At 51.4% G+C, this 12,113-nt stretch overlaps 1 protein-coding gene across 1 annotated transcript in view; it reads left to right on the plus strand.

Annotated features, from left to right (window-relative positions):
- The window catches only part of MPV17 (mitochondrial inner membrane protein MPV17), a 37,439-nt gene that overhangs the window by 10,780 nt on the left and 14,546 nt on the right, over positions 1 to 12,113 (plus strand). The window contains exons 2-3 of the mRNA XM_067470158.1: positions 4,683 to 4,798; positions 4,928 to 5,020. Of these exons, the coding sequence (XP_067326259.1) occupies positions 4,683 to 4,798; positions 4,928 to 5,020 (209 nt within the window). The remainder of the gene's footprint in view (positions 1 to 4,682; positions 4,799 to 4,927; positions 5,021 to 12,113) is intronic.

Consider the following 12,113-nt stretch of genomic DNA (forward strand, 5'->3'; position numbering starts at 1 on the left):
ATGCCAGCAACTACAACTCCCAGAGGGCAAGGTCTATTTTCTATGTTCATATTTGGGCATATGGAATATTTGTGCCAAGTTTGATCAATGTTTGAGTCCACAGTGCGCTCTGGATGTCGATGTACTACAACTCCCAAACTCAAGGTCAATGTCCATCAAACCCTTCCAGTATTTTCTGTCGGTCATAGGAGGTCTGTGGGTCAAGTTTGGTTCAATTCCATCCTTGGTGGAGTTCAGAATGCTCCTTGATTGTAGGTGAACTATAAATCCCAGCAACTACAACTCCCAAATGTCAAGATCTGTTTTCCCCAAACTCCACCAGTGTTCACATTTGGGCATATTGAGTATTCGTGCCGAGTTTGGTCCAGATCCATCATTGTTTGTGTCCACAGTGCTCTCTGGATGTAGGTGAACTACAACTCCCAAACTCAAGGTCAGTGCCCACCAAGCCCTTCCAGTATTTTCTATTGGTCATGGGAGTTCTGTGTGTTATGTTTGGCCAATTCTACCGTTGGTAGAGTTCAGAATGCTCTTTGATTGTAGGTGAACTATAAATCCCAGTAACTGCAACTCCCACATGACATAATCAGTCCCTCCCCAACCCCACCAGTATCCAAATTTGGGGGAATTGGGTATTTGTGCCAAATTTGGTCCAGTGAATGAAAACACATAGAATCGTAGAGTTGGAGGAGACCTGGTGGGCCATCATCCAGCCCAACCCCATTCTGCCAAGAAGCAGGAAAATCACATTCAAAGCACCCCTGACAGATGGCCACCCAGCCTCTGTTTCAAAGCTTCCAAAGAAGCTTTTAAACCAGCTGTTAGGAATTGTGGGAGTTGGAGTCCAAAACACATGGAGGGAGGACCGAAGTGGCCCATACCGGTTCTAGAAGATGCTCTATGTAGACTTGTTGCCGCAGGACTGTCTGTCCCTCCGTCCATCCTCCGTTGGCTCTTGGTCCATCAAGTTGATTGACTGGCTGCCCGCCTCCTTGCTGTGTGTCTTAGGGATGGGGGGGGGAGGGAGGGCCGGGTGCCAACTTGGCGGCCCCCCAACGTCCCTGGCAGAGAAGCCGTCTCATCCATCCACCGCTCCTCCTGGGAGGCCAGCCAGGTGCGTCATTCGGGGCCACCTTCTTCGCAGATGCACTGACACCCCCCCCCCCCCCAAACATATACAGGGAATGCATAAGAAAGGCAGGGAGGGAGGGGGAAATAGCCACTTGCGCCACAATATGCTCACAATATGAGTGAGTGGGCGAGACACAGCAAAGGGACACGAGCAACCAAGGCAGCGCTGATAGCATTCATGCCTCAGGTGCAGATCCTGGCTCTCCTAGGGCATCTCCCCTGGAGGGCTTCATCCAATCAGGGCACAGAATCGTAGAATAGTAGAGTTGGAAGGGACCCTCAAGGGCCATCCAGTCCAACCCCGTTCTGTCATAGATTTCTATAGTGAAATGGAACCCCCAAGGGCCATCCAGTCCAACCCTATTCTGCCATAGATTCCTATAGTGAGATGGGACCCCCAAAGGCCATCCAGTCCAACCCTATTCTGCCATAGATTCCTATAGTGAGATGGGACCCCCAAGGGCCATCCAGTCCAACCCTATTCTGCCATAGATTCCTATAGTGAGATGGGACCCCCAAGGGCCATCCAGTCCAACCCCATTCTGCCATAGATTCCTATAGTGAAATGGAACCCCCAAGGGCCATCCAGTCCAACTCCATTCTGCCATAGATTCTTATAGTGAGATGGGACCCCCAAGGGCCATCCAGTCCAACCCCATTCTGCCATAGATTCCTATAGTGAGATGGGACCCCCAAGGGCCATCCAGTCCAACCCCATTCTGCCATAGATTCCTATAGTGAAATGGAACCCCCAAGGGCCATCCAGTCCAACCCCATTCTGCCATAGATTCCGATAGTGGGGCAGGACCCCCAAGGGCCATGCAGTCCAACCCCATTCTGACATGCCAACCAAGAGCCATAGATTCCGAAAGTGGGGCGGGACCCCCAAGGGTCATCCAGTCCAACCCCATTTTACCATAGATTCCGATAGTGGGACGGGATCCCCAAGGGCCATCCAGTCCAACCCCATTCTGCCATGCCAACCAAGAGCCATAGATTCCTATAGTGGGACGGGACCCCCAAGGGCCATCCAGTCCAACCCCATTCCTCCATACCAACCAAGAGCCATAGATTCCTATAGTGGGGCGGGACCCCCAAGGGCCATCCAGTCCAACCCCATTCTGCCATAGATTCCGGTAGTGGGACGGGACCCCCAAGGGTCATCCAGTCCAACCCCATTCTGCCATGCCAACCAAGAGCCATAGATTCCTATAGTGCGACAGGACCCCCAAGGGCCATCCAGTCCAACCCCTTTCTGCTGTGCCAACCAAGAGCCATAGATTCCGAAAGTGGGGCGGGACCCCCAAGGGCCATCCAGTCCAACCCCATTCTACCATAGATTCCGATAGTGGGACGGGACCCCCAAGGGCCATCCAGTCCAACCCCATTCTGACATGCCAACCAAGAGCCATAGATTCCTATAGTGCGACGGGACCCCCAAGGGCCATCCAGTTCAACCCCATTCCACCATGCCAACCAAGAGCCATAGATTCCAATAGTGAGATGGGACCCTCAAGGACCATCCAGTCCAACCCCATTCTGCCATAGATTCCTATAGTGGGGCGGGACCCCCAAGGGCCATCCAGTCCAACCCCATTCTGCCATGCCAACCAAGAGCCATAGATTCCGATAGTGGGGCGGGACCCCCAAGGGCCATGCAGTCCAACCCCATTCTGACATGCCAACCAAGAGCCATAGATTCCGAAAGTGGGGCGGGACCCCCAAGGGCCATCCAGTCCAACCCCATTCTGCCATAGATTCTTATAGTGGGGCGGGACCCCCAATGGCCATCCAGTCCAACCCCATTCCGCCATGCCAACCAAGAGCCATAGATTCTGATAGTGGGACGGGACCCCCAAGGGCCATCCAGTCCAACCCCATTCTGCCATAATGGAAGACACAACCCAAGCCTTCCCAATGAGTCTCCTTGTGGAGAGAAAAAGCAGGGTATTAGCAACGACGACAACAACAACAACATGCAATTTCAGCCCCTGCACTTTGGAGTATTTGGGGAACCCGGTGTTGGTTGGCTCTGAAGAACAAACTTGTTGGAAGGGAAGGAATCGAGACTTTATTCACACGGCCAAAGAGCCTGTGCTCTCCAACCCGGCATCCATGCAATGGAGGCATGCAAAGACATTTCATAGAGCAATAGAGTTGGAGGAGACACACACGCCATCTAGTCCAACCCCCTTCTGCCATGCAGGAAATGCACAGTCAAAGCATCCTCAACAGATGGCCATCCAGGCTCTGTTTATAAGTGTCAGGAGTCAATTTCTGACGGCATGAAGACATCACAAATTCCCTCCATGACATCCGGACTGAATCATCCTGGCTGCCTCAATTCTCTCTCGCTGACATTTTGAAGCCAGCAGAGAGCACTGGAAACCTTGTATGGGAAGGTTGGCGGCAAAAAAAAGCCAATGGGATTTTGGCCTGCATCAATAGGAGCATAGTGTCTAGATCTAAGGAAGTCATGCTCCCCATGCTCTATTCTGCTTTGGTTAGACCACATCTGGAATACTGTGTCCAATTCTGGGCACCACAATTCAAGAGAGATATTGACTCTAAGCTGGAATGTGTCCAGAGGAGGGCGACTAAAATGATCAAGGGTCTGGAGAACAAGCCCTATGAGGAGCGGCTTAGGGAACTGGGCATGTTTAGCCTGAAGAAGAGAAGGCTGAGAGGAGACATGATGAGGGCCATGTATAAATATGTGAGAGGAAGCCACAGGGAGGAGGGAGCAAGCTTGTTTTCTGCTTCCTTGGAGACTAGGACGCGGAGGAATGGCTTCAAACTACAAGAGAGGAGATTCCATCTGAACATGAGGAAGAACTTCCTGACTGTGAGAGCCCTTCAGCAGTGGAACTCTCTGCCCCGGAGTGTGGTGGAGGCTCCTTCTTTGGAAGCTTTGAAGCAGAGGCTGGATGGCCATCTGTCAGGGGTGATTTGAATGCAATATTCCTGCTTCTTGGCAGAATGGGGTTGGACTGGATGGCCCAGGAGGTCTCTTCCAACTCTATGATTCTATGATTCTATGAACTTGTGAAGCAACCAGTTCTAATAAGGAAACTGAGAAGAGGGGGAGATGGGCAGGAAAGGTGTATAAAAGGAAGTGGTGGTGGGAAAAAGGCCGTAGTGTCTTCCTTTGCTGCAGAGATACAAGCAATATATCCATTTCAAAGCAAAACCGGCTTGTGAGTAGGTATTTAATATTGCTATATAGATTCTACAGTCTTACAATAAGCCTCCAAAGAAAGGAGCTTCCATCAGGCTCTCAATCCTCTTCTACACCACCATATAATCTAGATTATCAAAGCAATTAATACACATGATCTGCTTTGAACTGGATTAGACATGTCTACTCCGCCACATAATAATAATAATAATAATAATAATAATAATAATAATAATAATAAGGATTAAATTGCGGAAAGGGGCTTGGGTGTGTGGGCAGGACCCTCTTTGCCAGTTAGCAGCCAAGGAGGAAGCCAGCAATGGGGGAGGAATTTGAGGAGGGTCCTCCCCAATGGCCCCTTTGCCCCCAACAGGGACCCTGATGGGGGTCGGGGACGTCATCTCCCAGCAGCTGGTGGAGCGGAGGGGCCTGGAGGGGCACAGCGGGCGACGGACCCTCAGGATGATGGGCATCGGCTTCTGCTTCGTGGTGAGTGATGGAGGTCAAGGGCGGGAGGGAGGGTGCTATGGACGGAGCCCTGGATGCATGGACACGCACTGGGCAGCCCCATCCAACATGGCCGGCCACTGGACCCTGCCCCACTCTCCTTCCCTGCAGGGGCCGGTCATTGGGAGCTGGTACCGGCTGCTGGACCGCATGGTGCCCGGCGCAACCCGAACGGTAGCCTTCCGGAAGATGCTGCTGGACCAGGTGAGCGGGGGGGGGGGGGGGGGGGGGAGGGGTCTCCAGGTAGGACACGCCCTGTGGACCACCCCTGTCCATGGGAGCAGAAGCAGGCCTCAGCCACCCTGTGAGGCCCATGGACACTGCTTCCAATGGTCCCTCCTTCCTGCCTTGGAATCCTTCCCTTGCTCCTTCCTTCCTTCCTTCCTTGCTCCTTCCTTCCTTCTTTCTAAATCCTTATATTCCTTCCTGCCTACCCTCCTCCCTTTTCCTTCCTGTCTGCCTTCCTTCCTTCCTCGCTCCTTCCTTCCTTTTGACTCCTTGTCTTCCCTCCTGCCTACCTTCCTTTTGACTCCTTGTCTTCTTTCCTCCTTCCCTCCTCCCTTTTCGTTCCTTCCTTCCTGCCTGCCTGCCTGCTTTCCTTCCTTCCTTCCTTCCTTCCTTCCTTCCTTCCTTCCTTCCTTCCTTCCTTCCTTCCTTCTGAATCCTTGTCTTCCTTCCTCCCTCCTCCCTTTTTCTTTCTGTCTGCCTTCCTACATTCCTGCCTTCCTTCCTGCTAAACACTTGTCTTCCTTCCTTCCTTCCTTCCTTCCTTCCTTCCTTCCTTCTTTCCTTCCTTCCTTCCTTCCTTCCTTCCTTCCTTCCTTCCTTCTGAATCCTTGTCTTCCTTCCTCCCTCCTCCCTTTTTCTTCCTGTCTGCCTTCCTACATTCCTGCCTTCCTTCCTGCTAAACCCTTGTCTTCCTTCCTTCCTTCCTTCCTTCCTTCCTTCCTTCCTTCCTTCCTTCCTTCTTTCCTTCCGTCCTTCCTTCCTTCCTTCCATCCTTCCTTCCTTCCTTCCTTCTGAATCCTTGTCTTCCTTCCTCCCTCCCTCCTCCCTTTTTCTTCCTGTCTGCCTTCCTACATTCCTGCCTTCCTTCCTGCTAAACCCTTGTCTTCCTCCCTCCCTTCCTTCCTTCCTTCCTTCCTTCCTTCCTTCCTTCCTTCCTTCCTTCCTTCCTTCCTTCTGAATCCTTGTCTTCCTTCCTCCCTCCTCCCTCTTTCTTTCTGTCTGCCTTCCTACATTCCTCCCTTCCTTCCTGCTAAACCCTTGTCTTCCTCCCTCCCTCCCTCCCTCCCTTCCTTCCTTCCTTCCTTCCTTCCTTCCTCGTTCCTTCCTTCCTTCCTTCTGAATCCTTGTCTTCCTTCCTCCCTCCTCCCTTTTTCTTTCTGTCTGCCTTCCTACATTCCTGCCTTCCTTCCTGCTAAACACTTGTCTTCCTTCCTTCCTTCCTTCCTTCCTTCTGAATCCTTGTCTTCCTTCCTTCCTTCCTTCTTTCCTTCCTTCCTTCCTTCTGAATCCTTGTCTTCCTTCCTCCCTCCTCCCTTTTTCTTTCTGTCTGCCTTCCTACATTCCTGCCTTCCTTCCTGCTAAACCCTTGTCTTCCTCCCTCCCTCCCTCCCTCCCTCCCTCCCTTCCTTCCTTCCTTCCTTCCTTCCTTCCTTCCTTCCTTCCTTCCTTCCTTCCTCGTTCCTTCCTTCCTTCCTTCTGAATCCTTGTCTTCCTTCCTCCCTCCTCCCATTTTCTTTCTGTCTGCCTTCCTACATTCCTGCCTTCCTTCCTGCTAAACACTTGTCTTCCTTCCTTCCTTCCTTCCTTCTGAATCCTTGTCTTCCTTCCTTCCTTCCTTCCTTCTTTCCTTCCTTCCTTCCTTCTGAATCCTTGTCTTCCTTCCTCCCTCCTCCCTTTTTCTTTCTGTCTGCCTTCCTACATTCCTGCCTTCCTTCCTGCTAAACCCTTGTCTTCCTCCCTCCCTCCCTCCCTCCCTCCCTTCCTTCCTTCCTTCCTTCCTTCCTTCCTTCCTTCCTTCCTTCTGAATCCTTGTCTTCCTTCCTTCCTTCCTCGTTCCTTTCTTCCTTCCTTCTGAATCCTTGTCTTCCTTCCTCCCTCCTCCCTTTTTCTTTCTGTCTGCCTTCCTACATTCCTGCCTTCCTTCCTGCTAAACCCTTGTCTTCCTCCCTCCCTCCCTCCCTCCCTCCCTCCCTCCCTCCCTTCCTTCCTTCCTTCCTTCCTTCCTTCCTCGTTCCTTCCTTCCTTCCTTCTGAATCCTTGTCTTCCTTCCTCCCTCCTCCCTTTTTCTTTCTGTCTGCCTTCCTACATTCCTGCCTTCCTTCCTGCTAAACCCTTGTCTTCCTCCCTCCCTCCCTCCCTCCCTCCCTCCCTTCCTTCCTTCCTTCCTTCCTCGTTCCTTCCTTCCTTCCTTCTGAATCCTTGTCTTCCTTCCTCCCTCCTCCCTTTTTCTTTCTGTCTGCCTTCCTACATTCCTGCCTTCCTTCCTGCTAAACCCTTGTCTTCCTCCCTCCCTCCCTCCCTCCCTCCCTTCCTTCCTTCCTTCCTTCCTTCCTTCCTTCCTTCCTTCCTTCCTTCCTTCCTTCTGAATCCTTGTCTTCCTTCCTTCCTTCCTCGTTCCTTTCTTCCTTCCTTCTGAATCCTTGTCTTCCTTCCTCCCTCCTCCCTTTTTCTTTCTGTCTGCCTTCCTACATTCCTGCCTTCCTTCCTGCTAAACCCTTGTCTTCCTCCCTCCCTCCCTCCCTCCCTCCCTCCCTTCCTTCCTTCCTTCCTTCCTTCCTTCTGAATCCTTGTCTTCCTTCCTTCCTTCCTTCTTTCCTTCCTTCCTTCCTTCTGAATCCTTGTCTTCCTTCCTCCCTCCTCCCTTTTTCCTTCTGTCTGCCTTCCTACATTCCTGCCTTCCTTCCTGCTAAACCCTTGTCTTCCTCCCTCCCTCCCTCCCTTCCTTCCTTCCTTCCTTCCTTCCTTCCTTCCTCGTTCCTTCCTTCCTTCCTTCTGAATCCTTGTCTTCCTTCCTCCCTCCTCCCTTTTTCTTTCTGTCTGCCTTCCTACATTCCTGCCTTCCTTCCTGCTAAACCCTTGTCTTCCTCCCTCCCTCCCTCCCACCCTCCCTTCCTTCCTTCCTTCCTTCCTTCCTTCCTTCCTTCCTTCCTTCCTTCCTTCTGAATCCTTGTCTTCCTTCCTTCCTTCCTCGTTCCTTTCTTCCTTCCTTCTGAATCCTTGTCTTCCTTCCTCCCTCCTCCCTTTTTCTTTCTGTCTGCCTTCCTACATTCCTGCCTTCCTTCCTGCTAAACCCTTGTCTTCCTCCCTCCCTCCCTCCCTCCCTCCCTCCCTTCCTTCCTTCCTTCCTTCCTCGTTCCTTCCTTCCTTCCTTCTGAATCCTTGTCTTCCTTCCTCCCTCCTCCCTTTTTCTTTCTGTCTGCCTTCCTACATTCCTGCCTTCCTTCCTGCTAAACACTTGTCTTCCTTCCTTCCTTCCTTCCTTCTGAATCCTTGTCTTCCTTCCTTCCTTCCTTCTTTCCTTCCTTCCTTCCTTCTGAATCCTTGTCTTCCTTCCTCCCTCCTCCCTTTTTCTTTCTGTCTGCCTTCCTACATTCCTGCCTTCCTTCCTGCTAAACCCTTGTCTTCCTCCCTCCCTCCCTCCCTCCCTCCCTTCCTTCCTTCCTCGTTCCTTCCTTCCTTCCTTCTGAATCCTTGTCTTCCTTCCTCCCTCCTCCCTTTTTCTTTCTGTCTGCCTTCCTACATTCCTGCCTTCCTTCCTGCTAAACACTTGTCTTCCTTCCTTCCTTCCTTCCTTCCTTCCTTCCTTCCTTCCTTCCTTCCTTCTGAATCCTTGTCTTCCTTCCTTCCTTCCTTCTTTCCTTCCTTCCTTCCTTCTGAATCCTTGTCTTCCTTCCTCCCTCCTCCCTTTTTCTTTCTGTCTGCCTTCCTACATTCCTGCCTTCCTTCCTGCTAAACCCTTGTCTTCCTCCCTCCCTCCCTCCCTCCCTTCCTTCCTTCCTTCCTTCCTTCCTTCCTTCCTCGTTCCTTCCTTCCTTCCTTCTGAATCCTTGTCTTCCTTCCTCCCTCCTCCCTTTTTCTTTCTGTCTGCCTTCCTACATTCCTGCCTTCCTTCCTGCTAAACACTTGTCTTCCTTCCTTCCTTCCTTCCTTCCTTCCTTCCTTCCTTCCTTCCTTCTGAATCCTTGTCTTCCTTCCTTCCTTCCTTCTTTCCTTCCTTCCTTCCTTCTGAATCCTTGTCTTCCTTCCTCCCTCCTCCCTTTTTCCTTCTGTCTGCCTTCCTACATTCCTGCCTTCCTTCCTGCTAAACCCTTGTCTTCCTCCCTCCCTCCCTCCCTCCCTCCCTTCCTTCCTTCCTTCCTTCCTTCCTCGTTCCTTCCTTCCTTCCTTCTGAATCCTTGTCTTCCTTCCTCCCTCCTCCCTTTTTCTTTCTGTCTGCCTTCCTACATTCCTGCCTTCCTTCCTGCTAAACCCTTGTCTTCCTCCCTCCCTCCCTCCCTCCCTCCCTTCCTTCCTTCCTTCCTTCCTTCCTTCCTTCCTTCCTTCCTTCTGAATCCTTGTCTTCCTTCCTTCCTTCCTCGTTCCTTTCTTCCTTCCTTCTGAATCCTTGTCTTCCTTCCTCCCTCCTCCCTTTTTCTTTCTGTCTGCCTTCCTACATTCCTGCCTTCCTTCCTGCTAAACCCTTGTCTTCCTCCCTCCCTCCCTCCCTCCCTCCCTTCCTTCCTTCCTTCCTTCCTCGTTCCTTCCTTCCTTCCTTCTGAATCCTTGTCTTCCTTCCTCCCTCCTCCCTTTTTCTTTCTGTCTGCCTTCCTACATTCCTGCCTTCCTTCCTGCTAAACACTTGTCTTCCTTCCTTCCTTCCTTCCTTCTGAATCCTTGTCTTCCTTCCTTCCTTCCTTCTTTCCTTCCTTCCTTCCTTCTGAATCCTTGTCTTCCTTCCTCCCTCCTCCCTTTTTCTTTCTGTCTGCCTTCCTACATTCCTGCCTTCCTTCCTGCTAAACCCTTGTCTTCCTCCCTCCCTCCCTCCCTCCCTCCCTCCCTTCCTTCCTTCCTTCCTTCCTCGTTCCTTCCTTCCTTCCTTCTGAATCCTTGTCTTCCTTCCTCCCTCCTCCCTTTTTCTTTCTGTCTGCCTTCCTACATTCCTGCCTTCCTTCCTGCTAAACACTTGTCTTCCTTCCTTCCTTCCTTCCTTCCTTCCTTCCTTCCTTCCTTCCTTCTGAATCCTTGTCTTCCTTCCTTCCTTCCTTCCTTCTTTCCTTCCTTCCTTCCTTCTGAATCCTTGTCTTCCTTCCTCCCTCCTCCCTTTTTCTTTCTGTCTGCCTTCCTACATTCCTGCCTTCCTTCCTGCTAAACCCTTGTCTTCCTCCCTCCCTCCCTCCCTTCCTTCCTTCCTTCCTTCCTTCCTTCCTTCCTTCCTCGTTCCTTCCTTCCTTCCTTCTGAATCCTTGTCTTCCTTCCTCCCTCCTCCCTTTTTCTTTCTGTCTGCCTTCCTACATTCCTGCCTTCCTTCCTGCTAAACACTTGTCTTCCTTCCTTCCTTCCTTCCTTCCTTCCTTCCTTCCTTCCTTCCTTCCTTCTGAATCCTTGTCTTCCTTCCTTCCTTCCTTCTTTCCTTCCTTCCTTCCTTCTGAATCCTTGTCTTCCTTCCTCCCTCCTCCCTTTTTCTTTCTGTCTGCCTTCCTACATTCTTGCCTTCCTTCCTGCTAAACCCTTGTCTTCCTCCCTCCCTCCCTCCCTCCCTTCCTTCCTTCCTTCCTTCCTTCCTTCCTTCCTCGTTCCTTCCTTCCTTCCTTCTGAATCCTTGTCTTCCTTCCTCCCTCCTCCCTTTTTCTTTCTGTCTGCCTTCCTACATTCCTGCCTTCCTTCCTGCTAAACACTTGTCTTCCTTCCTTCCTTCCTTCCTTCCTTCCTTCCTTCCTTCTGAATCCTTGTCTTCCTTCCTTCCTTCCTTCTTTCCTTCCTTCCTTCCTTCTGAATCCTTGTCTGCCTTCCTCCCTCCTCCCTTTTTCTTTCTGTCTGCCTTCCTACATTCCTGCCTTCCTTCCTGCTAAACCCTTGTCTTCCTCCCTCCCTCCCTCCCTCCCTCCCTCCCTCCCTCCCTTCCTTCCTTCCTTCCTTCCTTCCTCGTTCCTTCCTTCCTTCCTTCTGAATCCTTGTCTTCCTTCCTCCCTCCTCCCTTTTTCTTTCTGTCTGCCTTCCTACATTCCTGCCTTCCTTCCTGCTAAACCCTTGTCTTCCTCCCTCCCTCCCTTCCTTCCTTCCTTCCTTCCTTCCTTCCTTCTGAATCCTTGTCTTCCTTCCTTCCTTCCTCGTTCCTTTCTTCCTTCCTTCTGAATCCTTGTCTTCCTTCCTCCCTCCTCCCTTTTTCTTTCTGTCTGCCTTCCTACATTCCTGCCTTCCTTCCTGCTAAACCCTTGTCTTCCTCCCTCCCTCCCTCCCTCCCTTCCTTCCTTCCTTCCTTCCTTCCTTCCTTCCTTCCTTCCTTCCTCGTTCCTTCCTTCCTTCCTTCTGAATCCTTGTCTTCCTTCCTCCCTCCTCCCTTTTTCTTTCTGTCTGCCTTCCTACATTCCTGCCTTCCTTCCTGCTAAACACTTGTCTTCCTTCCTTCCTTCCTTCCTTCCTTCCTTCTGAATCCTTGTCTTCCTTCCTTCCTTCCTTCCTTCTTTCCTTCCTTCCTTCCTTCTGAATCCTTGTCTTCCTTCCTCCCTCCTCCCTTTTTCTTTCTGTCTGCCTTCCTACATTCCTGCCTTCCTTCCTGCTAAACCCTTGTCTTCCTTCCTCCCTCCCTCCCTCCCTTCCTTCCTTCCTTCCTTCCTTCCTTCCTTCCTTCCTCGTTCCTTCCTTCCTTCCTTCTGAATCCTTGTCTTCCTTCCTCCCTCCTCCCTTTTTCTTTCTGTCTGCCTTCCTACATTCCTGCCTTCCTTCCTGCTAAACACTTGTCTTCCTTCCTTCCTTCCTTCCTTCCTTCCTTCCTTCCTTCTGAATCCTTGTCTTCCTTCCTTCCTTCCTTCCTTCTTTCCTTCCTTCCTTCCTTCTGAATCCTTGTCTTCCTTCCTCCCTCCTCCCTTTTTCTTTCTGTCTGCCTTCCTACATTCTTGCCTTCCTTCCTGCTAAACCCTTGTCTTCCTCCCTCCCTCCCTCCCTCCCTTCCTTCCTTCCTTCCTTCCTTCCTTCCTTCCTCGTTCCTTCCTTCCTTCCTTCTGAATCCTTGTCTTCCTTCCTCCCTCCTCCCTTTTTCTTTCTGTCTGCCTTCCTACATTCCTGCCTTCCTTCCTGCTAAACACTTGTCTTC

The sequence above is a fragment of the Anolis sagrei genome, chromosome 1, assembly GCF_037176765.1.
Source record: "Anolis sagrei isolate rAnoSag1 chromosome 1, rAnoSag1.mat, whole genome shotgun sequence".
In the NCBI taxonomy this organism is placed as follows: Eukaryota; Metazoa; Chordata; class Lepidosauria; order Squamata; family Dactyloidae; genus Anolis; species Anolis sagrei.